Source organism: Gallus gallus, chromosome 1 (genome assembly GCF_016699485.2).
Source record: "Gallus gallus isolate bGalGal1 chromosome 1, bGalGal1.mat.broiler.GRCg7b, whole genome shotgun sequence".
NCBI lineage: Eukaryota > Metazoa > Chordata > Aves > Galliformes > Phasianidae > Gallus > Gallus gallus.
In genome coordinates this window covers 82,314,280-82,339,950 of record NC_052532.1, presented here as the reverse complement: position 1 = coordinate 82,339,950, position 25,671 = coordinate 82,314,280, and the positions used below count along the sequence as shown (strand labels likewise).

General features: G+C 42.7%; 1 protein-coding gene across 1 annotated transcript in view; it reads left to right on the top strand.

Moving 5' to 3' along the window:
* The window catches only part of GAP43 (growth associated protein 43), a 58,623-nt gene that overhangs the window by 5,982 nt on the left and 26,970 nt on the right, over window positions 1–25,671 (top strand). Inside the window, exon 2 of the mRNA NM_001305054.2 lies at window positions 22,703–23,324. Within this exon, the coding sequence (NP_001291983.2) occupies window positions 22,703–23,324 (622 nt within the window). The remainder of the gene's footprint in view (window positions 1–22,702; window positions 23,325–25,671) is intronic.

Here is a 25,671-nt window from a genome sequence, read left to right as displayed (position 1 = left end):
TTTGTTTTCCATATAAAGAAAGGAATCTGTGCTTTTGGAGTTACATTGATCCTTCTGACTCCTCCTGTTATTTGTTTTGTCTCTTCTGTTCTTCTCCTTGCCTCCTTCCTGCTTCCTTGACCATGCAGTCCTCCTGCTGCTGCTTCTCTCCTCCAGCTGGGTACCTACCAGCCCTCCATTAGTCTATGCTTCTTGGGGACTCCTGCTGGCAGCAGCATCCTCTACTATCATCAGGGGCCTTTTCCCTTCACCCTCCTGGTTCTGATATGAACAGGGAAACTGCTAGGAGAAAATCTAAGGGTTCTTCCTTTGTGTTTCCAGTTGGCATTTGTAGCATCCCCAGGTCTCCTCCACTTGGGTAGGTGTTGCAGCTGAGGAAAATGGATGCCTATAGGCAGAGACAGCAGAGTCGTTCGTTCTCATCTATTTCATTGCTGTCAGCATAGGTGAAAAACTGCCCAACCCAAGCAAGCAGCTGGTGATGAGTATGGCTGCCATAGGAGCAGTGCATACAGTATAAGCTAATATCACAGTTCCTGCTTTCCTGATGGTTCATGCTTCCTCTGGGCCTGCTCCTCAGGTGCTAATGCCACTCTTAGGTGCCAAGGTGTGTTCTAGCTGTCTTGTTAGTCAAGAGGGTGTCCGGAGATTGCCTTCCTCCCACCAGGGCTGATTGGCTTTGATTCCTCGAGAAGGAAACCAGGATGTACTTATCTTCTTACAAATTATAACCAATAAATGTCAGTCTCATTCATTACTCATCTTACTTCTGAAGTTTCTTGAATTAATTCCAGCTATAATCATGGTATATATTTATGGAAAACCGGGACATCTCATAATATTTAAACATTTTCTATGTAGGAGACATGCATCTCTGAAGGCTGGTAATTAGTAAAGCTAATAGACTCTGAAGGAATCTTACTCACTTGGTTTGAATGCCCCTAAATTTAAGCAGTCAGAGGAGTGTGTTTGAATCTGGACCCAGTTCCAAAGCTAGTTTTATTCCTCTCGTCTTGTAATTTCCTAGGAGTGAAACTGTAGTCCCAGGAACTTCTGATTCTCGTCATCTGGGATAGTTTCTAATAATTGATGATGTTTAGAATAATTTAGTTTCGATTACTCTTATAATTAAGACCTATCAATTGGCATCCAGTTAATCACAATATAGAATAGAAACTAATTTATTTATTTTATCAATAGTATCCAATGACCTTATAAATCTACAATGTTAAGTACTCAAGGGTGGTGATACTGGGGCAGTATGGTACCATGCTTTTCTCTTTTGTTTACCCTCAGCTTTAGGAATAAGTTATTCAGTGGCTGACTTAACAAGAATTTAATTAAAGTTATCTGTGTTTTGAAAGGTGGAGCTAAGGAAACAAGTGTGACTTGTTGATTTGCTGTAGTAAAACTTGCAGGCATTTAGTTATAAGAGTGAGGTCCGCTGCTGAGAAAATGCCTGGAGAGCATCATCTGCTCCACTTGAGCAGGGCATGGTGTGGTTGGAAGGCTGTACTGGAACTTTGAGGAAATGGAACAACAGGGAACTGATGTAAAGGGGCTTTCACAAGCCAACCCAAAGGTTTGTGCTCAGCAGGGACATTTCAGTGTAGACTAGAGGGCTACACTGAAATTGTATTTTACGTTCCTCAGGGCCAGAAACATCTTAGTGTTACGATTTCCTCCTTAACTTGTTTCAATGGAGTAGTCAGATGGGCAGCTTGCAAAGGGCTTAACAGCACGGGCTGAGTCAGAACCTGTCAGAAGGAGACTCTGCCTGATCAAGAATGAAGTACAGTATTTTTAACCCTTCCTGCTCTTTGCCTTTCCAGTGGAAGACTCAGGGGAAGCCCTACGAAGAGTTTTGAGGACAGACATCGACAACAGAAAATTGATGTTTAATGTTGGCAGGACCTTTAAAAATGCAGTAAAAAGCAAGACAAGGATGCTACCAATCCCACCTGAAGTGCAGGATCTGCTAAAGGGCCTTTCCTATGTTTCCAAAGCCCTGCTTCCAAAGCAATACAGGCTAGAAGAGATTCAATCTGAAGGGAAGGAAGAATGGAGCAAGGAAGAAAGATACCCCCTCAAAGTAACAGAACTGAAGCAAAACTTCCATGAAGTAATTTAGATCATTTGCAGAGCATAGTTAGAAAAGTTAATGTGAATCAATACCCTCTTATAGGGTAAAACTAGACATGCAGCAAAAAGAACCTTTCATAATGATGCCAGTGTTGTGACTCTGTGGAAGATAAAAGAATTGAAATATTAGTAAAAAAAGTAAAAAATGAGACCAAAGGGCTTGTAGGATTAGCAAATCTTCCTTTAAAGTTCAGATATTTCTGTTTTATGATCTTTGTTTTCTTCCTTTAAGTCATGGGTTTCTACAAGGCAGGAGAAGTTACCATAAGACAGCACCTTATCTTGTAGAATTCCATTCCTTTGTAATTAGGGTGTGGCTGGAAAGAGGAGCCCAAAATGTAGCACAGTATTTACCATTGTTCTGAAGTCAGAAATCAGTGATTTATGCTGTTCTAAGTGCAACTATCTTCTTAGAGGTGTCTGACATTGTAGAACCTTAGGTCTTCCTTCCTTTCCAACTATGGAGGTAACTCAAGTCCTAAAGTAATTATACATATACCTGCAGATCTCCCTAAACATTGAAAAATTTCTTACTGGAATCCCTAAATAATCTTAGTTTTATAAACATTACTCAGCTCAATACCTACTTAACAGCTAAGCTACCTTGGGATCAACAAACTAAGTATTCTTCCAGTTGCTTTCCGGGCGCAGCCAAAATGGGTAAGTCTATCAGGTCAAGCCTCCACAGAGTGCATCCAAGAGGAAGAGAATGTACTACCTTCCTGTAATCCAGAAACACTTTTGTTGAAGTATTCACCCAGAAATGTGGTGAATGTACCATTACTCCCAGAGTAGATCTGAAAACCCATCTCCAAGGAGAATGTGCTATTAGACTATACATCATGCAGAGTCCCATTTATTCCAGTGTTTCTTGGATGCAACGATCATTTGTTGCATGGAAGAATCAAATACTGTTTGTATTTGGAAGGAAGGAAGTGTAAGAATGTCATCATAACTCTCTACCTTGGCGTTTATGATATTCATGGAAGAGAGGGAAGAGCTTCAGTTCATTTTGCATGTCTTCAGTAGCATGGTCAACTGCTAGTAGATGGCTAAAATGATGTACAGCCAAAGGAAGAAGGCCAAAGGAAAGGGTAAGAATAAATCAGAATGTACTGATGTAATATGATTGATTCAAACCATCCTGAGTTGTTTATGAAGCTGGTGGAAGCAATCTGTGAAGCACTGAGTGCTTTGAAAACTCGTGAGGGCTGGGTGAAGTGTCTGAAAGCTGAAAAAGAACAAGGAGGAGATAAGAAATTACAGACTACTCAGTCTAACTTCATTCCTGGAAAAAAAAATGGTGGAAATAATCAAATAAAGAAGGTGATTAGGAACCAGCACAGATCTGTCAAGAATAGATCATGTCAAACTAATTTAGCTTTCTTCTACAACAAGCCTTGTGGATACAGGGGAAGTAATTGTCATATCTTGTCATTTTTAAGGATTTTGACATTATCTCACAAGCTTTTATCGTAAGTGAAGCAAAGGAGCATGGTCCAAAGGAAAACATTACAACAGAGATGCATAACTGATGTAGATAATCCTACTCAATGAGTAACTTTTGCTGATTTCCTGTCGAAATAGAAGACTGTATTGAACAGATTGCCACAGCTTGAGCTGCGGTCTGTTAGTGCTTAATGTTTTCATTAAGTACATTGTACTTTATATTTTAATTTCAACCTGGATGACTGGCTAAAATAAGTGTTTTTATTAAAAATACATATAGCGTGAATAGGTATATGTTGGTGAAATTTCCTGGAATTCAAGGCAATCTTGTCAAACCAAGGACGTAGGAAAGCATCAGAATGAATCCAAGGTGCTCTGCATGGGCAGGATTAATAACTTGCGCCCAGCTGTCCATGGGGGCCAACACAACAACCAGCTATCCTTCAGGAAGGGAGACAGCATCTCTAGATGACCACAAGTTCATCTTACCAGGTTGTGCAAATAAGAGTAGAGGCTGTAAGATGCATCTAATAGGCCTTCAGCTCTAATCAGGACATGTAAGTCTCAGCTGAAATGCCGTGCCTTATTCTTCATTGCACTCTAAGAAAGTCTGGTCCAGTGAGAGAGGGTGCAAACTGGGACAGTGAGAATTGCTGGAGGTCAAGGGAAATGTAATCTGTGAGGAAAGATTGAAATAATTAGTTTGTTTTTAACTTAAAAGGAGTAAGGCAGAGAGGACTTATGATAAAGGTCTTCAAATGCATAGGAAACAAGTCCAATAAAATGAGAATAATCTCTTCTTCGTGTCCAGAGTGGATAAAACAGGGAGTAAAGGTCTTTAATGGGCTATGAGAGTGATTCAGACTAGGGTTTAGGAAGAGTTTGCTCACCAAAAAGATACTGATGCAGGGGGGTAGATTGTCTGAGAAAGCTATGGCAGCTCCAGTCACTGTAGGGCTCTTGAGGTATTGCTGAACCATGAGATGGACTAAATGGTCTCATGTGGTTTCCCAGGAGGATTTTCTATGATTAGTATCAAATATTCACTGAAGCAAGAACTGGACCAAATCTGCCCCTTTGCAGAAGAGTGCTTAGCCAGTAGACTGAAATGCTAGCTTTACTTCTGTGCTGTCTCTGGACTCAAGCTAATTTAATTCTTCCATGAAGAAAAGAAAAAAGAAAAAAAAAAGCCTAATATATTAAGCAGAAAAAAAATAGAAGTACCTTACTCTAAATAGTCTTCTGTAGTAGGAAAAGTAAGACTTGAGGTCCTTTCAGGTAGAGTAGAGAACTGAGGGATATCTCCCAAATTTTAGGTACTGTAATTTGAGCACTGAGATAACTACATAAAAGCCTATAAATTGCATGCTGTCAGAGAGGACTATAGTTATGTCCCTTTTTGAGCAGAGATTCAGGGGTTGGAGCCCAAAACAGATGATGCTTCACTGATAACCAGAGCAAGATGCCTAAATCTAGACAGTTCAGATGTCACTCTGTCTTCTGCTTTTAGCATGAACATATAGGATCAGAAGACATTCATTTGGTGTATTGTGATAATGAGGCGTCTAGTTCTGCACATATTTTCTAGTGGACTTAAAGCTATGATTTCTGCAAGTCATCTCATCTTCTTCCTAGACTTAACTCCAACATCTGTCTTCTGAACTTGGTCATCTGCTGGAACTCCACGCTGATATTTCCTTTTTATCACCCTCAGGAGAGGATTAGGAGGGATTTATCAGTTGGTGACTTCTTCTACCTGTCTGACATGAATTATCTCAAAGCATTTATATGGCAGTCACTCAGGAATTCCCAGCTGCAGCGCTGTACCCTTACTAGCACTCACCTTTTGTGCTTAGTCCCCTCTGCTGCCATTATGATGCGTCCCAGCAGTTTCTGGGAGTACTAAATAAAACATGCTGAGACATAATATTGAAGGGATTTCACTTTCTTTGGATATACTCTTCTACAGCAGAAGAAATACTGCTGCATGAGATTGTAGAATAAATAAAGCGGACCTGTCGTATCTTCCATTATCATGTTCTGAGTCCATACAACCCTCAGCAAGATATCCTTTCCTTAGGTTCTTCCAAAGCCTTTGCACAACACAAAAGCAGGAACAAAACATCTTCCCTGTAGTCAGGATTACCCAGCTTTTGGGGGATGAGATAAATCGTAACAAAGATGGTCTTTTCAACGACATGGAATTTTGCTGAATTTTTCCTGTTTGGACAAGAAGTTCCTTGGTAGGTATCTTCTTCAAATACGTATTGTGATTTAGAGGTTTTTTTTGTTTGTTTGTTGGGCTGTGTCTGAAGTTGATAGTAGAAGAAAAAGTGTGAGTTTTGCAACCATTTAATAAGCAACAACCGTAGCTTCAAAACACAAGGGAATATAATGCCATTATAGTTTCAAATGATGGATTTTCCTATTTCCTTTCTTTATCATTTGCATTTTTAAAATAGGAAATTAAACACTTCTTAAAGCAAATGTTGAGTTTTCAAAGCTGGATGCTTTGAATGTAAATAATTAATTAAAGAGTTGTCATTCCTTCCTTCTCTAATTTGCCCTCTCGTATACGAACATAATGGTTTGGTCCTTAATTATATGGTCAAATAGTGTGTTGTGGGTTTTTGTTTTTGGTTTTTTTAGATTTTTTAATAGGATCCTAGCCTCATTCAATGCACAAAATGAGATATACTTAGGGACTGAATGAGTTTTGCCATGAACAAAGGTGTTTTCTATAGTCTCCTGTCTCATTTATTGCCAGCGATGAAGGCTGTGTATTGAATTGGGCAGAGGGCTGTTTGAAAGCAGAAGAATGGTCTCATGTTATGGCAATTGAATACTGCTCCTGAATCTTTCCTGCCTCCTGCCACAGGTTTCTATGTGATACTGAAAATGCCTATAAATGAGATTTCCAGGGGTGGCCACTAATTGGTGCGTTCTCATTTTCTGGTTTCTCCATCTGAGACACCTGGGCTCTGACTTGCAGAAGTGCAGACCTGGTATTGTGTGGAGTTCTACTCCCAGTGTGCACACAGAGCTGGGGAAATGCTAATCCAAGGTGTCTCAAATTAGGGACCCAAAATCAGTGGATGCTGCGGACTTTTTCACCTTACCCTCTCTGTGTCTGATTTCAGCGTCTGTAAAGTAGAGATAACAACCCCACCTACCTCCCTGGTGAGAACATCTGTTAAGGCTCATGGAGCACTGAGATACTGTGGCAAAACAGTACCCTAGAAAAGGCTGCGAGGTAATTAGTAATTCTGTATTCAGTCCTGGCTTTGAATGATGTGTGGCAAATAAGGCGCTTTGCCATGCCTGAAATTAGGATAAAGGGAAATACTGAATAGCTACCCACTCAGTGAGCTTTGCCTATCCTTTATAGTAGCTGGAGGTGGGGAGGACTTGCAGAAAAAATAAATGACACGATAAAAATTATCATAGGGCATACGCAAAAGGAAGTGAAAGCCAAGTTTCAGAGCAAGTCTCCATTTTACATCTTCTACATCAGCTTTTACCATGTGCCCATAAAGATAATTGTAGGACAGGCTTTTTATGTAATGCATGAGTCACACTACTTTGTACTTGTGCCTATGCACAAGGGGTTGGAAAATTATTGGACAAAAATTGGCCTCATATCTTGTCATTGAAACTAGTACTACCCTTTTCCGTGGTATCATCCTGGATCCCTAACAGATCAAGCCTGGACCACTCTTGTTATTCCCTTTGTGAGTGAGAAAGCTGAGGCACAGAAGAAAGTGGAATCATCAGCCAAAGTCATTCTGCCCGTTTTCTTTTCTGTATACCATCAATAGCATTTAAACTAGTATTTACATTCCTTCCATGAACTAATCTAGAAATAATGGGAAACATATCTTTCTTCTTCTCTTCCCTTCCCTTGCACCTGGAAGATGTGGCTTGAGTAATGTAAATCATTTGTTTGCTTTGTTTGCTGGTCATTTTACGTGTGTGCCTGTGGGAATGGGGCATGCATCTGTCTGTGGGACTCTGCTGAAGGATCTCCTGAGGAAGAGCTTGGTTTGACAAGTGAGAAAGCAGGCAGGTTTACGGCATTGTAGGTCCTATGTCCCAACCTCGATGCAGCTCTCATGAAGTTTAGATCACTGTTCCACCAGGGCACAAAGCAACCTACCATGCTCAGGGAACAGTTTTGTCTTAACAGAGGCTGAAATGTAAACAGAGAAATCCTACTGCAGTAATTTGGAAGTCTTTGAACAAAAGCAATTCTCCTGCACTCCATGCACAGAAGAACACTTGTACCTCTGTTCTCTTGAGACGTGTCAGCATGGCATGACACTGTAAACTTGACAAATCTAACTACTAGTTATGAAGCCTGTGCCTTATGAGGGCACCCTGTCTCCCGTTTTGAGTACCTTATGGCGAGATTGCCCATCATGGCATCTTAAGAGACTGCTCCTCCAGTTAGTCCTCTGACTGTCAGGATTTTTGCAGACTCATTGGCCAGGGATGAGTGATCTGGAGAGACACTTCATGGAGGTGACTATAAGAGAAGGTTTTGATGTGAAGTTTGGAGGCAGGATCCCCCTCCTCGGCCAGTTAGGAGTGGAAGTGGAGAGGCTATCAGCGTAGAGAAGAAAAACGCCTTGCTGCAAAGTGATGGCAAATCTGGCAAAACTAGATGCATGCTTGCCAGAGGTAATGAAAATGCAGGTCTTGTGTTAGCATTTATGAGGTGGTGGGCATTTTGTAGTCCTCACTTCTCTCAGATCAGATAGGATTTCATCCTGGAGCAACCCCGGCTCCTTTTTTGGTCACCAAAGCATATCCACTGCTGCAGCACACAAATGCTCTACAACTGAATGGGCCTTCCCATACTGAGGCTAGCCTTCCTGTCTTGCCAAGTGCAGTGAATGATCCCACTGGCAGATTAAACTTTTTCTCTTTTTGTTCTGTGGTTCTGACCTGGTCCCGCAGAAAGGAAAACATGTTTCTCATTGCTCTGCCTCCTCATATCCAGCTCCACCTTTCACATATGATTCATTGCATCTCAGCTTCACGCAGCGTGGTAGCATCGATGCTGATATCTCCAACCTGTAATGTTTCAACTTCTCTCTTGGGTGCTTGCCTTTAAGCTTTTCCTGCTGTCAGGTGCAGCAAACAGCAGAGTATGCTGAGTACCTCTTTGGAGTACAGAGCGACTCTGCTGTTAGGAAATCTATTTGTGAAAACTCTGAGCAGCACAGAAATGCCTGGAGAAATGAATCACAATTGGAGATGGGCACGGTTTCTAAAAACCACAATTTTCCAGTACTGCAGTGTGAACAGGAGGTCAGTTTGCTGCCAGTGGCAGTGAAATAGCACTCAGTTATACAGAGCGGAGGAAAATGCTGAGCAGGATTTCTGCCATTCCATTGTTCCACTTTTATCAGCATCCCGTGCTCTTGCCCTGCAGCATCTTTGCTGTTCCAGTTCTGATATTGCAGGATAGCCACTGAGTTGCTGGAAACTAGGCAAGGATATAACTGTTCCTTTGGACAAAGTAATTCTCTGTTCAGTAGCTTTTTGTACATATTAAATGATGAAATCTTCAGGGGGCTTTTCCCTGATGCAGTAATTGTGCATTCATTAAATTGCCAGATAAGACTTACTTTCCATTAATTTGTTTTTTGCTAAGAAAAATGTTTCATTTTCCACTGATAATTCTGCCTTTCCTAATTCAACGATGGCCAACCTGTGGCTTCTAAGTCACAGACAGATACTGAGGAATTGAAGTGTGACTCCTACAATGGAGATATGTCAGATTACTGACAGCACACTTTGCTGGTGTTAGGGCTACTTTTTGATAGGCATTCCCATGCAGGAGGACAGTCTCAGGGTCTTATAGAATCACAGAATGGCCTGGGTTGAAAAGGTCCTCAAAGATCATGTAGTTTCAACCCCCCTGCTATGTGCAGGGTCGCCAACCACCAGACCAGGCTGCCCAGAGCCACATCCAGCCTGGCCTTGAATGCCTCCAGGGATGGGGCATCCACAGCCTCCTTGGGCAACCTGTTCCAGTGTGTCACCACCCTCTGTGGGAAAAACTTTCTCCTAAGCTACTTGTTGAAAATCCCTCACCTCATTCATGGTACCTGCTATGGGTTTGGCATCTCTTAAACATAGAATAATTGAATAACAGAATTATAGAACAGCTTGAGTTGGAAGGGACCTAGAAGATCACTGATCTCCAACCCCCCTACTGCGGGCAGGGCTGCCACCCACCAGCTCAGGCTGCCCATGGCCCCATCCAACCTGTCCCTGAGTACCTTCAGGGATGGGGCACCCACAGCTCTTCCAGGCAACTTTTTCCAGGGACTCACCACCCACTGAGTAAAGAATTTCTTCCAGTATCTAATCTGAATCTCTCTTCTTTTAGTTTAAAGCCATTCCTCCTTGTCCTATCACTATCAGGTTGTGTAGAAAGTTGTTCCTGCTCCTGCTTATAAGCTTGCCTCAAACACTGGAAGGCTGCAATGAGGTCTCCCTGGTGCCTTCTCTTTTCCAAACGGATCGAGCCTAGAACCTGTGGCAGGTGGTTTTATAGGCCAGGAGGTTTGAACTTCCATGATACAGTTCACTGCATTTTAGAAGGTGAAATTTAGATTTCAGACGCAATGTGAGCTATATACATGTGAAAAAAACCACAGAGAAACTGTGTTAAAGGACAGTTATTAAGGCTGCTAAGTTAAGTACTCAAAAGTTAACCAGTTTTGGAAGTGTAGTTGCCTGTGCAAACTCTGTATGGTCTCCTCTTGTGTACGTATCTTAATACACATCTAGTAGCAGGAGTACATCTTATTTTTCTATCCAGGGATTCCTGCCACATTCAGGTCATAGAATGGACAGCACTCACTTAATGAGCAGTTATTCAATATTTTGTTCACTCATAATAAGTCAGTGTGTGACCCCACAGCTATATTCAATAAACACTCTTCAGATTCTGCTCTGAAATCAGAAATACTAATTTTCTCCTGGACTGCCTTATGATTCTGACAACTTCCCTGACACTACTTAGTAAATCTTTGTGACACCTATGTGGGATAACTGAATATTTTATTCTGTTTTTGCAGATGGACAACTGAGGCACAAAGGGGGAGTTTGGTCAACAGGATTCCCTAATTTCAGGTGCCAGTTCTGAGAAAGGACGTGACTTTTACTACTGGCTTTTATTTTCTTTTGCACATACCTGAAAACATTTCCCTTTGATCTCAGCTGCAGCTCTGAGTGCTCAGCACTGCTCTGAATCAGACTCAAAGCATCTAAAGGCAGCTAATCAAAGGTGAGGGACGTGCAACTAGGAGTTGCCCTGTGAAAATCCTGGGCCAGGCTAACAGAAGACTTCTGCAAAGGTAGAGCAGTGCTGTAGGAGTTTGTCAGCTGTCCTAATCTGTCCTTCTTTGGCCTCTGCCTCTTGCATTTTCACTTTCCACCTTCTGACTGCAAAAAATGGGACCAAGACTTTACTGTAATCCCTTTATACCCCTGAGTTTCCTGAGCTTCAAATATCCAGAATTCCCTCTCAAGCGTTAAGTCTTCTTTAAGCTCCTTTGTTTTACTTTGCAACATTTCAGCAGATATTTACGGTGTTACTTTCCAACAGTAGCAAGGTGGCATTGGGTAATTTACAGAACTGTCCTGACAAATTAGATTTATATAGGCAGGAGCCTAGGGGGTGTTTCACAGAGCCTTGGTGCTGAATTCTCACTGGTTTTATCAGGATTAAGGCAAGGAGGCATTTGTGAAAAGCCCACTACTGGTTCCTTAAGACCTGACCCTTTAATTCTTCATTGAATCAAGTTTATACCGACCCACTAGATCTAAAGCATATAAATGCATACTAGAATGTCAGCAATTTATTAATGCCTGTAAGTGCAATCTGGAAAGTGAGCATCTTGATGAGGAGAGAGGAGGATGTGTTATATTTTCTTGAGGCTTTGCAGTAAAAGTTTCTGCAACCAAAGCAAAAAAACAGGTGGAAATTGTTGCCCTTTGCATTACACTGAAACCAAAATGTGAAGTATCTGAAAGCCCCAATAGGTTCTTCACATCTACATTGAATGCTGTTAGGTATTACCAGTGATTAGTCAGATCGTGAAACCCTGAGTTAGAGACTAGTTTGGAAGAATACAGGAAGCATTCATGCATTTGGAACTCGTTGTTTCTTGAAGGGCTCAAAGAACCCTTGTGGAACTTAATCTGTTTGGAAGTGTTCTGTGTCTGTGCTTCATTTCTGGTTTTATATCAGCAGTATTTAGCGAATAGGTTATGCAAACTGACTTCAGGCAGTAGATTGCTCCCATATTATTGACGTACTCCTCTATTTATATACGTGTATGTGTTTATGACATGCAGTTTGTGATACTCTTATGATACTTTCCTCTTCCTGACTGAAGAGGAGGAAAATACAATGTTCAAGTGAACAAAAACCAGACAGAAACCCACAAGTAACAACAACAAAAAAAGCAGATTCCAAGGCTAAGATATCAGATACTGTAATCATTCACTGTAACAGAATATGTGGGATTTGTGACTATTTTTGTGGCTAAGCCAACAGTTCATCTGAAAAGTGGAATATAATTGATGATGTAACCTCCACATAACATAGACCATAATCTTTGCATGCCATAATCTTTGCTTCATTTGAGCAGACCTATAATTTGCCTAACTCCAGTAGCATGCCTTGTGAAGGACTAAATGTTGTTACTGCTGATGAATCAACAAATTGGACTGACAAGAACCAGCTTTGTCCTGTGATTTCCCAAATAAGCAGAAATTAAGTCTTTTTGCAAAAAAAAAAAAGGCTCTGTATTTTAAATGGTGCTTGGAGAAAGCAAGCTGGTCCCTACAGTATCTCAACTGTCTTTCCTCCTTAAACCAATGTGCTGCCTGTGCACTTTGTTGTATTGAGCACACTCCCATTGTCTTGACTTCTGTTGCTTGCTTCTTTGCTTCCTTTCCCAGCACCACAAGAGAGATATATCTCAAGGATGTAGAAATAATAACCATTGTCATCATCATAAATCCTCCTGCTTTTGGCTCTTCTCACAGCAGGCACCTCTCCCTTCATCTGGAAGCTCACTGTTAGTACAATAGGAGCCCGGATGAAAACTCTGAGAACCTCTGAAAAATGGCTGGCTTCCTTCCATTCCATCTTATTTGTCCTAGCCAGTTTCAGCTGTCCAACCTCTTGACATCCTCAGAAAACTCCTAAATGTGCTGAATGGCATTCGGGAGAGGCTGACAGGAAATGGAGCAGTCAGACTTAGGACTGCTTTGAACAGTCTGCATGGATTGCTATCTATCTATGGGATACGCAGCCATTCCTAAGTTCCCCTAAATTCTCTATTTTTTTCTTTTTTCTTTTTTTTCTGAAGTGCTGAGCTATTTTCATCACCATCTCTGTTAGTGGCTGCAGCTTTTCTTACTGCCTTTGGGAGTCTGATCCACACTCTGATGTATTTTTAGCTACATCGCTAATTATTATTTTCGTGAGTATAGTGCTTCATTATTCATTAAAGCTGGGGTGATGTTTTAGTCATTTCTCAGCAGAACTAGTGTGAATTCAGTAAGTAAGTAAAGTAGGATCTCTGAGTCGGGGTTAAGACTGGTAGGAAGAACGGCCTGGTAAGAAAGAGCGGTATGAATGAATACTGGTAAGAGGTGCTGCTATTACAGAGTTGGTTAAATAGGAACAAAATCAGTCCTGCTGCAGTGCACAGAGAGCGCTGAGAGGACCCTGGAGAGCATCTAGCTGGCTTTCAGGGCTTTCTAACAATTTATTCTTCATTCTGTGACAAAGCCAGGTACTCTATATGTGCTGGCTCTTCCTGGAAGATTGAATATTGCACACTTTCCTGATATTAGACAGTCTGCGTGTGCTGCCAGTGCTTTCAGTCTGTCTTTACACTGGCCCATGAGAGAAGAAACCTCACAGGTTCTGCTCATGATGAAAACTCACTTCTCATATCACATCCACAGCATAACACAAAGAAGTAGAAGGAGCTTTATGCACTCTGCCTGTCCAGCTGTCACCTCAATCTCTCCAAGGGCCTTCTTGTCCCTTAGTGATCTGCCAGGCAGGCTGTCAAGTAAAACCCTGCACAGGGAGGGCTCCAGAGGTGTCTGGATGACAGTATGCCTGTGCATTGGGCTGCATCACGAGATACATAGTGACTGCACGCCTGGAGAAAACACATTGCAACGCACACTTGTGTTGAGACTACTGCCATGCTTGCTGAGTGAAGAATGGAAAAAACAAACAAACAAACAAACAAACAAACAAAAAAAAAAACCAGAAGACTTTAGGACCAAGATATTTAAAGCCATTTGAAGCTCTCTTATAAAATCTACTTAACGATGGTATGCCCAGAAGAGCAAGACAGAAGAGCTCATCTACAGCAGGAAGCTTAGGGGAAGGTCTGAGAGACTTTTTACCTGTGTCTGTGGCATAGTAGCCCTTATGAGAGGCAGATCCAAACACTTAGGCTTTTTTCCCAACATCTATTCAACACATTCCTTTTGGCTGGAGATCTTTACAAAATTAACTCAACAGTGTCCACAAAGGGTCTATCTCAGCATGCACTGCAGGCTTGCCTCACCCTCCTTTTTTTTCAATAGAGTTGTGTACAGTAGAGGAGCAAAGTAGGAAACAAAATGGCTTGAAGCCACATGTGCATTTCCCATAGCTCAGTGCCAGTCTCTAGAATAAGTGATTAAGCCCTGAGGCTGCTCAGTGTCACGTTTTCTGCCTGTGGCCCCAAAGGAAAGTTCCCATCAAAGCCCTGTCTGTGCTCTGGTGACAACCCTGCCTGAAGGACAGGAGAGGGGTAAGGACAGCATTAAGCCGTGGGCACTCTGCCACCAGGAGTGACAACTGCAATCATGGATTTGATTCTTCGACTTTATGCACCCTGCAAAACATTAAAGTAACACAAATTGTGCATGGTCTCAGTCAGTCAAGCCCAAGTACTTGAGTGAAAGAAGCTGCGTCATACAGGTCCCCTCTGGAGGCCTTTTCAGGTTCTGACAGACTCTCATCCCTCCTTTCAGGATGTTCTTATCCTATGCTGACAGAAGGGAATAGATAAGAGCAAAGCTTAAATATTGCACAATGCTTTGTCTTGCTACAACGCCACGCATTTGAGACTCTCACGGCACTACAAATGCTAACTCAATTAGGATCAGAGTCCTTTTGGAACATAGCAGTGTCATCTTTCCCAAGCAGTTTGGAACAGTGGACCACAAAGGACTTGTAAATATTATCTCAGGTGAAAATTACATTGAAATCAATAGAATTACACCCCACTTTAGCCACCCGACATTGCATTTGGCTTTGAAATTCTAATAAGATCTCAGTGCAACTGTTTGTTAATGAGCTGTACAGACTTTGGGCTAGGAGGAGTAGAGAGATAAGGTCCAGGTCTTCTCACATTTTTGTGTGTCAGCAATATCTAAGAGCTTATAGTGGGCCCAAGGACCTTTTCTCCTCTATATGACATTTCAAAAGTAAGTTTTATTCTTTCCGTCCTCAGTTCAACTAAGATGAGGGTAAATAGGGAGGAGATACAGATCTTCCTCCTTTCTCTGCTTGTACTTTAAACACATAAAAGAAATGAAAAGTAGGCCAAAAATAATTTCACAGGTTTCCTTTAAGGTCTCTCGTATCAAAGACATGCTGTTGGTTGGAAAAATTCAGATCCATAAGAGGTGGCCATGTTTTATCCATTACTTGTAGTGAGTCCATATGCATACTGTAGTGAGAACTCTATTTGCTGCCTTGCAGAAAGTCTGTGGAGCAGCCATGAGCACCATTGGTACCACTGAAGTAAGGGTGGGTGGAAAGAAAGGCCAAGACAAGCCAGAAACAAACAAAAAAATGCATCTGTATGGATGAAGGAAATCCTAAATGACCATGAAGAGCCACAACACCAATCAACAAATGGAGGTGCCGTGAAAATCAGAGCCAGCACTCAACACTGCCATCCAACTACAAAGCTGACTGCAGTCTCAGTGGAGCTAGGGCTGGTGTTAGCAGGGTCAGGCAACGTTGTAGAGCAATAAGCTGAACCAGCAGAGCTAATCCTGGCTGGTTAGGAGAGGCAGGGCCACCAAGAGCCATTAAACTAGCCAATGGGGAACAGCCAGGGGAGGCTAGTGCATAACCAAAGAGTTTTCCTCACTGAAGCCCTGGTTGATGTGTGCATGGTTGATGAGGTGACCATGGATGATGGAGTGGTCTGCACTGAATGAAGTGGCTTGGTTCTGACAAGGTTTTACTACTTCTCCTTCCTTTCCTCCCCCCAATTTAATTCTTTTGTTCTTCCCACTCCTCCACTCCTTTCTTTCTCTCCCTCAGGCTCTGACATATCACTGCCCGAGCCTTCTCTCTTACCAGACCAGCCCTTTGCAGAGTCCCTTCTTTTCACTGTGGGCTTCACCTCCACAGCTTCCCTGCTCAACCAGACAGCAGCAAGGCCTGTGGCTGTGCTGGGAGAGGAGCTCACTGCTGCGTTGGCAGAGCCCACCCTCTGAGCAGATTCCCAAGTCACTGGAAATTAATATGCTCTTTGCTTTCCCTAATTGCTTGAGATGTTTGTTTGACTTTAACAAACCTGTGAATGCTTTCTCAAAAGGTAATTGCCCCCATTTTAAATGATGCAAATTAAAATAATAATAGTAAAAATAATAAATACAACCCCATGCTTATCATCAAGCAGGGAGGGAGCTACTTGATGCTCTGCTCTCTCTCTTCACAAGGTTGAGTGATTAGTTTTAAGAGTTACTGTCAAAGGTACCAGAAGAAGTCTAAGGCTAACAAGCAGGTTAAGAAGAAGGTTTAGGGATCGGATGGTCTTAGGGCTTGAGCCTTTCACTGTCATTCTGCTGGCTGCAAAAACCCTGGGCAAACCAGCAGGGAGCACCATTGTGTGCAAAGCTAGTGGTAGGGCCTCAGCCTAGTTGCTCATGCTCTGAGGGTGCCAGCACAAAATGCCTCATAATTCCTTGGTGCAACCTAGTAAGGGTCAGGTGAACCCCAGAGACCAGCAGTGGAAGGACTTGTGGTATCCATGCCTACATTTTGCTTGGGTTGGAGAGAAGCAGGGACACTTCCCTTCAACAGAACTGGGTGCAGACCTGTGTTCCCACAGAGGGAATGAGTGAGAACTGCAGGACACAAGCTACTGCTTCATGTGAAGGTGTTACTTTAAAAGGTTTCGGTCCCTTGACCTGAACACCTGCTGGCTGGCTCCTTCTGGAGCAACACAGGTATTTCCTTCCAAAAAGAAGTCTAGGCACAGCTGGTAGCACAGCATGTGCCAGGATCCAACCTAGAGCAAGACCATAGATGCTGATTATGGCAAGCACTCAAAACCTTCAACACATTCCACGCAGACCTTGTGTTCTCATGTGCCCTCACACACTTAAGCCCTCAGGGTGAACATACATCCTTGACATTACAATGTAAAAGCATCATTTTGGTGGTCTGTAACCCAGTCCTCTTGTATTTGTGTACTTGGAGCTGAAAGATGAGTGAATGCATCCTGTGCTCTGTGGCCACAGCACCAAACCAGAGGAGACCCAAGGGCTATTTCCCACAGACCCAAGTGCTATTTCCCACAGACATCCCAAAGCCATTCTGCTCCAAAAAGTCTGAATGCTGGACATTAGACACTTTGCACCAGCTTCACGTACAAAGCTTTTCCTTCTTCGATCCAGCCTGCGAAGGCAGTGTAGGCATTTATGATGCCTTTCTCACTTTAAACACTGGAACTTCAGGGACATCAAGTTAGTAGATGACACCAAGGATGATCACCTGTTTAACAGAAACAGAGTAAGAAACACAAAGGACTCAGAAAACAAGTGACGAAGGTGTAGTGGATTTATTGAGAAGGCACACTGAAAATACTTATATAGATCTAGTTTAGGTTATTTTCTACCTCTCTTCGCAGTCCATACACAAGTGTATAACATCTGTCTACTGCCTGACCATCATAAGCCTGTTCCATTTCAGGTATCACAAAATAGAGGGGAAATTTCACATGTGTGAGAGGATCTCATAGGGAAGATAATCGAAACCCAGTAATTGCTAAAGCATTAAAGCTGGAGAGCTGATGCCCTGCTGGTTATACACTGGAGAACCATCTTGCATAGCCTCTGGAGACGCAAACTAACCTTTTCTCTTGCAAGGGTGTTTTGCCACCATCACCATTGCCCGCCTGGGAATAAAAGAAACTCTTTTTGTTTCCTCAACTTGCAGACAGGTTGTGCTAAGAGGTGCCATCCCCTATCCAGGTGTCTTCACACCATTTAACTGGGTTTAAAAAAAAAGCTGTTCTCGGTGCTAAATTGCTTCCTCACTTCACAAGACGTGAAAGTCTTCTCTCTCTCTCTTTCTCTCAAGTGTCCATGTTTCACTCCTTCTGGGGAGACATTTGGTCTTTTTTTTTTTTTTTTTTTTTTTTTTAATGCACTCTGCTCCTTAAATGCTGTATCTGAGACAAATCAGGTCATGCAAAGCCAGTCCCACAAAAGCTTTGAGGTGACTCAATCCCGTGAAATCAGTGAGAGTCAGGTGCCTAAATCTCATTGTGAGTCTGTGCCCAACTAGCTTTGAATGATGTCAGTCAAATATATGTTGTACAGTAGTCAAGATTAGTGCATCATCGGCTGATGTGTATCTTCCTCAGAGGAAGATAGGCTGAGGGAGCTGGACAGGTTCAGCCTGGAGGAGAGAAGACTGGGGAGACCTCATTGCAGCCTTCCAGTATTTAAAGAGAACTTATCAACAAAAGCGAGATCGACTTTTTACACAGGCAGATAGTGATAAGGCAAAGATGAATGGTTTTAAACTAAAAGAGAGAAGATTACTTTAGATATCAGGGAGCATTTTTTCCACTCAGAGGATAGTGAAGTGCTGAAAAAGGCTGCCCAGAGAGGCTGTGGATGTCTGATCCCTGCAGGTGTTCAAGGCCAAGTTGGATGGGGGCCTGGGCATCCTGAGCTGGTGGGTGGAAGTCCTGCCCACAGCAGGGGCTTGGAACTGGATGGGTTCTGAGGTCCCTTCCAACCCAAGCCATTCTATAATTCACCCCACAAATACCACCGATGATTAGCTGATTCAGCACTATTTCACCCAGTCAACTGAAGGAAGGATTTCCACACATACCTTAGTGCAGGTGTCATGAAAATGGAATTACTTAGGGTCCATATATCTTTTCACTGAGTCCAATGTTGTTTTCTATTTGTTTGTTTGTTTTTTAAGATGAGAGTAATATATTTCCCCTTTCCATTTAGATGGTCCTGGAGGTTAAAACAGAGCTTTCTTCATTATTTGTTATGTGGAAGGTAGAAAGGTAGCCAGAGATTAGAAATCTTGGGGTCTTGGGTCAATGAAATTTCCACATTCTTATTACCTACGAACTAACCTCAACCCTGTCTACGCCCTAAACATTCATTTCTCATCTACTACTCTGAGCTATGTGACAGCAAGGAAAGTCTCACTTACAAGAACTGTCTGCCTGGGAAGAAATGTCCTAGAAAGCTGGAGGTGTGGCAGACAAGCAGATTGAGATGGTGAGAGGATCATCCTTCCAGGATTGGAAAGATAATGTGGGCTGTGCAGATAGAGACATAAATCCTACCAGTATGTTTCATGAAGGCAAAGCTTTGTACATTGGCTTCAGAGGGTATGTGGGGATGGTCTAAGTGAAGAAGGGCATGTTTGGCTCTGTATGTACCTTATGACACCCATATATGAACCAGCCTTAGTATTTTCAAGTTCCATGCACACTTACAGTATCATGAATATTTCAATATTAAGTATTAGTATGAGTTTATACATAAATTTATAGATGAAGGGGCTGCGTGACTGAATAATAATATATGAAAACTCTCTTTACCAGACCACCAGACCTGTTTTTTGTTGTTGTTGTTGTTGTTTTTTTGTTGTTTTTTTTTTTTTTTTGGCTGGGGATCTTGATTCTGTACGAACACTAATATACCTGAAGCCACAATATTACAACCAAGATGTCATACATGCATGGTGGATAGATAAGACAGATAGATTTCTTGTTTTCCACTGCAATGCTTTTGAACACATCCTGGCAAGGCTGACTCACCCTTTTCGCTTTCGAAGGAAGACGAATTGCTTTCCAGGAGCTTCATTGTGTACAGGTTATTTCTGAGCAGCTTCCTTAATTAAACCTTATCTGTTGTGTGCATAATCTACAGATGAAGAGCCCTCGTCTTTTTTTTGTGAGAGAACAGAGAGAACAGAAGTTTACCTCCAGACAATCTGCTTGTCACCCAACCCATTGTTACACAACATGGCATACATACTAGATGGATATCGTGCCCTACCCCAGAAGTAGCTTCAGGCCAGTAGCCTCAAAATAAGTCATTTCAAATGCCTAGGATGCTGCAGTGGGGAAAAACTGAATAGAAGTGGGATTCCTGAGGGCAACTAAGAGCCATCTGAGTCAGTACAGTCCAACTATTAGAACATTGTTTTAATTCATGACCTTAAAACCCATCTCTGACCCAGCCTCATGTTCCTTATATTTTATATCTGAACTGATGCTGTAAGTGCCCTGCTGGAAATACATTCTGCAATTGTGAACCTTGCAATCTGGCAGGGACTCAAACTGATGTCATCCCAACTGGGATAAGGGGACAATGATGTCACTGGAATAGCAATGAGGCTTTTAGCTCTGTAATATGGCAGTTGCGGGTGTGAGGTTCCAGTCTGACATCCCAGAAGAGGAAAAACATTCTCCCACTCCTGACCAGGTAAAGGGTGGCTGGCCAGTGAGCCCTGCATGCACCTTGGTCACAGCTCTCCTGTCAGGAGAACCCACCCTGTAGCAGGATGGAGGGAAGCTCTCACAGAACTGGATAGCCCTGGTGACAGGGTATCTTCTCTGGAGGAAGCTGTCATCAAGGTATGCAGAAAGGCTACATTTCATCACAGCTGTCCTAGTGGCAAGAGATCTCTCTCTTCAATTCAAGCAATAGTTTTCATCTTTTGTCCAAGGACTGAAATTTTGTCATGTTCACTAGTGGTTTGACAGGAATCAAACATACAGTACTGGATCTTTAGGATTTTGTAGTTATTTTTCCAGTTTCCCAATCATGCTGCTGTTTGAAACTGATCACAGACCTTTGCGCGGGTCAAAGCTAGGGCATGTGTTCCTTGGTGCTAGAAAGGAATATCTATGTCCGTGTACCTGTGTCTATGTCTCTGCTGCTCTGGCTTCAGTATAACACAGATATATTCAAGCTCTCCTTAAACCAACTTGTCTACACATTAGTAGTAATGTTGCTACAGCAGCACAGGATTTAGTGCAAACTGCAAAGCTTGCCTGAAGAACAGGGTAGGTGAACCTGTGCAGAACTCTGCACAACTCGTCAGGATCACAGTGCAACATTAGCTGTGCTGGTGCATTCAGACCCATCCTCAACCCTACACAGCTGTTCACCCCTGTTTACCTGGGAACAATCCTGTTTGGACACCAGGCCAGGGGACCTTGCCCTCATTGGTGGCCCCAGAAGGATGTGGTGGGTAGCACTTCTTGCTTACTGGTGGCCAGGTGTTGGGTTTGCTGGCACTGCTTTGTTCACATGTGCATGCCCATCTGTCTCACATCAGTATTTTCATTCTGTATGGGAATGATCCCTTACAGTCTGTTTCTCACTGACTGCTGCCTGTGGCCAGTCTACTATCACCCTCTTCACATGCACAGTGTTTCCAGCACCACGTGTTGATACAGCAGTGTTTCCTCCCTTATTCCAGCTGCAGTCCTTTGGGGCATATTTATGGACTTCTGGTTCTGGTCCTTTCCCCAGATGGCATCTCTCAGTTACAGTGGCCTGAAGAGTGGTTTCTTCTTCCCTTACAGAAATAAACACTTGCTATCTTTCTCAGCCAGCTCATTTTCTTTCTTTTGTGGCCTGAGTCAGTGTTGGAAACCAGGTGCAGACAGCAAAGAGGCCAGTGCCTCTGCTTCTGAGTAGCTCTTTTGAATGCTTCCCAATGGGAATATTAATAGAACAGTGTCCTTTCATCACTATGTAGCTGAGCTGTTACTTGCCCAAGAGCTGCTGAAGTTATTGGGGTGAAGCATTTTATGACCTGTAAATTCAGTGGGATTTTACAAACTGAGCATTATCTGTCTGCAGCAGACCAGCATGAAGTATGGGCTCTGTTTTGGTTCCATTTAAGTCTTTAATGCATGGCTTAAGTCTAAAAAACAGGAGGAATGCTTGTTCTTTGTTGTAAAGCCATATTCTACCCAACAGTCAGAGAAATAATCATAATCTGCTGAAATTGGAAAGACTGATATCTATCTGCCTATTATTTCTACAATGAAACCAAGAGTGGGGAGCAGAGAAAAAGGGCTCGAAGTGCTTGCAAGCAGGCCGTTTGTGAGGAGTGTATGTGTGTGTGTGTGTGTGACAGCATGCATCTGTGGCAGGATGAGTGGCAGTAATGGTCTCTGCAGGCAAATCTGAGCCAAAAAGCTGTAAAGCACAAAACACTTGATGTAGTTAGAGTCACAAAGTTTCATTAAAGAGGAACAAAGATTTGAAGGCAAAAAGGGATCTAGAAAGACTGTGGAACACCCTCTGGGAGACTATTTTGAAAATGACTGGGGGAAAAAACTGGAAAATTTCAAAATGGATGGGAGAATAAATCATGGCAGTAGTGACAGCGCAGCTAGTGCAAGCCTTCCACACAGGCAAGCTGCTCTGAGCATCACTAGCAGAGATGATGAGGTGCTTTAAATTCCTTTTACCAATCCTCCGTGTCTGCCCAGCCATAGGATGAAATCAGAGCCACTGGCCTCAAAACCATGCCAAATGGAATGGGTGCTTCCAAACTTGTCACCTGTTAGCAGGAAGGGGAGGTGGGACTTTCCCAATTAAAGAAGAAAGGCTGCACCTGGAGTAGTCTTAACTTACCTAATCATAGAATCATAGAATTGCTCAGGTTGGAAAAGACCTTAAAGATCAGCAAGTCCACCTGCAATCTAACCATACTACCCTAACTGTTTTCTCCTCTGCCCTCCTTCCTTGTTCTTCTTCTAAGGTTGAAAAAAATGAGGATGGGGACCAAAAGATTGAGCAAGATGGCATCAAACCAGAAGATAAAGCTCATAAGGCAGCCACCAAAATCCAGGCCAGCTTCCGTGGACACATAACAAGGAAAAAGCTCAAGGGAGAGAAGAAGGCAGATGCCCCCGCGTCCGAGTCTGAGGCCGCCGACAAGAAGGACGAAGGCCCTGCTGGCGGAGCGGCCGAGAACAAAGAGAGTGAGGCTTCCGCTGCCACAGAGGCCAGCGCCGCCGACAGTGCCCAGCTGGACGAGGGCAGCAAAGACAGCAGCGTGCCAGCAGAGGAGAAAAAAGGGAATGGAGCCGCTGACACGGGCTCAGAGCAGCCAGCCCCGCAGGCTGCCACTCCTGCTGCCTCCTCGGAGGAAAAACCCGCTGCCGCCGCCGAGACGGAAAGTGCCACTAAAGCTTCCACTGATAACTCGCCATCCTTGAAGGCTGACGAAGCCCAAGACAAAGAGGAGCCTAAACAAGCCGACGTGCCTGTTGCTGACACCACTGCCACCACCACCCCTGCCGCAGAGGATGCTACTGCCAAGGCAACAGCGCAACCCCAAATGGAGACAGTGGAGAGCAGCCAAACCGAAGAGAAGACAGGTGAGTGAGCGCCTCGGTAGGGAGTGGGCCTTGCCAGAAATGGGTGCTTGCCTTGTTCTCCTACAGATGCCTCTGAGATCTCTGATTCCATCACTGGAATCAGTGAGAGTTAAAGGGGGAATGCCTTTGATAGGTTTTGTGGGTGGTGGATATGTGTGCTCTTCCTTAACACCCTCTCCTCTGCTTCCCAACGTCTTTTGGAAAAACTGCATCTTCTCTTGAGGCTCTTGTTCCTCCAGGTGGGCCTTTTCTGCATGGTGGTGGGAGAGGGTCAGTCAGCTGTGGGGCCTGGAGGAGCCTGGGAGAACTCCCAAGCTCTGCACAGAGAGAGATGAACTTCCCAAGTCACACTAACACAGGCAGCTCGAGTGGGGCAGTGAAACAGCCCAGGCTGACAGCAGCTCACTGGAGGCTGCCACCCTGAGCTGAGAATCTCACAAGGGAAAAGCACTTTCATACTGCATCCATTTAGCCTTCCTAGTGGGATGGTGAAGAAGGAGCAAACAGAGTCTTTTTTCCATCTGCCTAAGAATGACTGAGATCGTTGGTACAACCTCATCCTATTATCAGCATCATTAGTAGTTTTAATTCACACAAGTAGTACTTCTAGTCTCTCTGCTTGGAGTAGCCTGCAACAGCCATGCATATCAATTGCATGAAGCTTTCAGACATATGTCAGCTAGGTTATATCCACGTGATAATAGGATCAGGTGGGAAAGGGAAGATTAAAGGCCCTGACAGCTCAATGAATGAGGACAGGAGAGAGCTGAATGCAAACAGTCAGTCTAGGAGGTGTTTTCCAATTCTTTCTCCTAACCGAGCTGCGGGTCTGTTTAACTAGTTCCCCTGGGAAGAAGTCAAAAGTTTGGAGAGGCAAAAGGGAGCATTTTTGACAGTAGCATATTGTTTGCAAACCATAAAGAGGAGCTGTTACTGAATTATGATACTGAGATATGTAGAAAACACATCAAAGACCTGAGGACGTTTTTGCTCTTGGTCTTTACCTTCTGTAAATTATCAAAGAAAAACAACATAAATAAAAGAATCAGTATATCAGAGGCAGGCACCACATGAAACTTGATCAAGAGGCAGTGCAAAGCATAACTGGCCTCCACATTCATGAGACACTCAATTGTAGAATGCACTTGGTGATCAATAGCTTGTTGAGGAAAAAATTTAGTGTACCACCTTGATTTTCATAAACAGCCTTATATAAATGTTAGGAGAACATATTCATCCAGACTTGCACTCACTGATGTTTTTTCCTCATTTCATTTGTTTGAATGACTTCTCTTCCAAAATGACAATTCCAATTCTACAGTTAGGCTTCCAAGCTTCATAGCTAACTCAGGGCTTTAGGTGACTGCACCCACTCAGCGAAGTGGAAAGATAAGGAAGTACTTATCCAAAAGGACAGATAAGCACTCAGAGAAGAGCTTGTGCAAAATAATTCTGATTTAATGTGTGGACAAGGGGAACTGCTTTGAGGAGTGTGACTCTAAGCTGAAAGTACATAACAGCAACGGGATGCTTATTTTACCTCCTTTCATTTAAGCATTTCTAGAGATAAACCTTGAATTTGCATTCACTATGTTGGCTCTTTGTCTTTCACTTTATATGATGAGTGGCAAAATAAGTGGTATATGATTTGAGAAATCTAACTTGGTATGTTGCATGCTGTACTTGCATTGTATTTATACATGAGCAAAGGTACAAACATCACTGGTAAAAACAGAACAGAGTAAATCAGTGCTTTGGAGTCCTATGTACACAGAATAATGCATGCAAATTAACTCTTGGTTAAGATTTGGAGTGCCTTATTCCTAAATCGGAATAGTTATTCTGCTTTGAATTAACATCCTATTTTTATTCAGTATAATATTCAGTAATGGATAGAGATAGGTAATTTGTAGCATTAAGATATTTCACTTGCTTAATTTTACCTGTTTTCAATGATCAGTAATCAAATAATGTTTTTTTTTTTCTCTTCAGTATTCTGAGTCATTTGCAGATATCTTCCCCATGGTCTTGTTGCCCTTAACATCATTTGAAATGGGAACATTACAGTTTAATACGCATTTGCACATAATACTGCTGCTTATGTAAATAACTAGCCAACAGAGTAAGTTACAAAATCTACAATCAAATATGTATTTAAAAATGAGCTTTCAGTGATTATTTGATTGTTCAAGGCCAATACGTGCATCTATTCAGACTCACTTAATATGCATGCAGTAATACTCAAGCTTACAAATGTTTGCAGAAAGCAAACATGGAAGGTGTGTGGCCACAGTTAAACTGATATTCTCTTTAAAATGTTAATGAATATAGATTTTTTTTTCCCTAA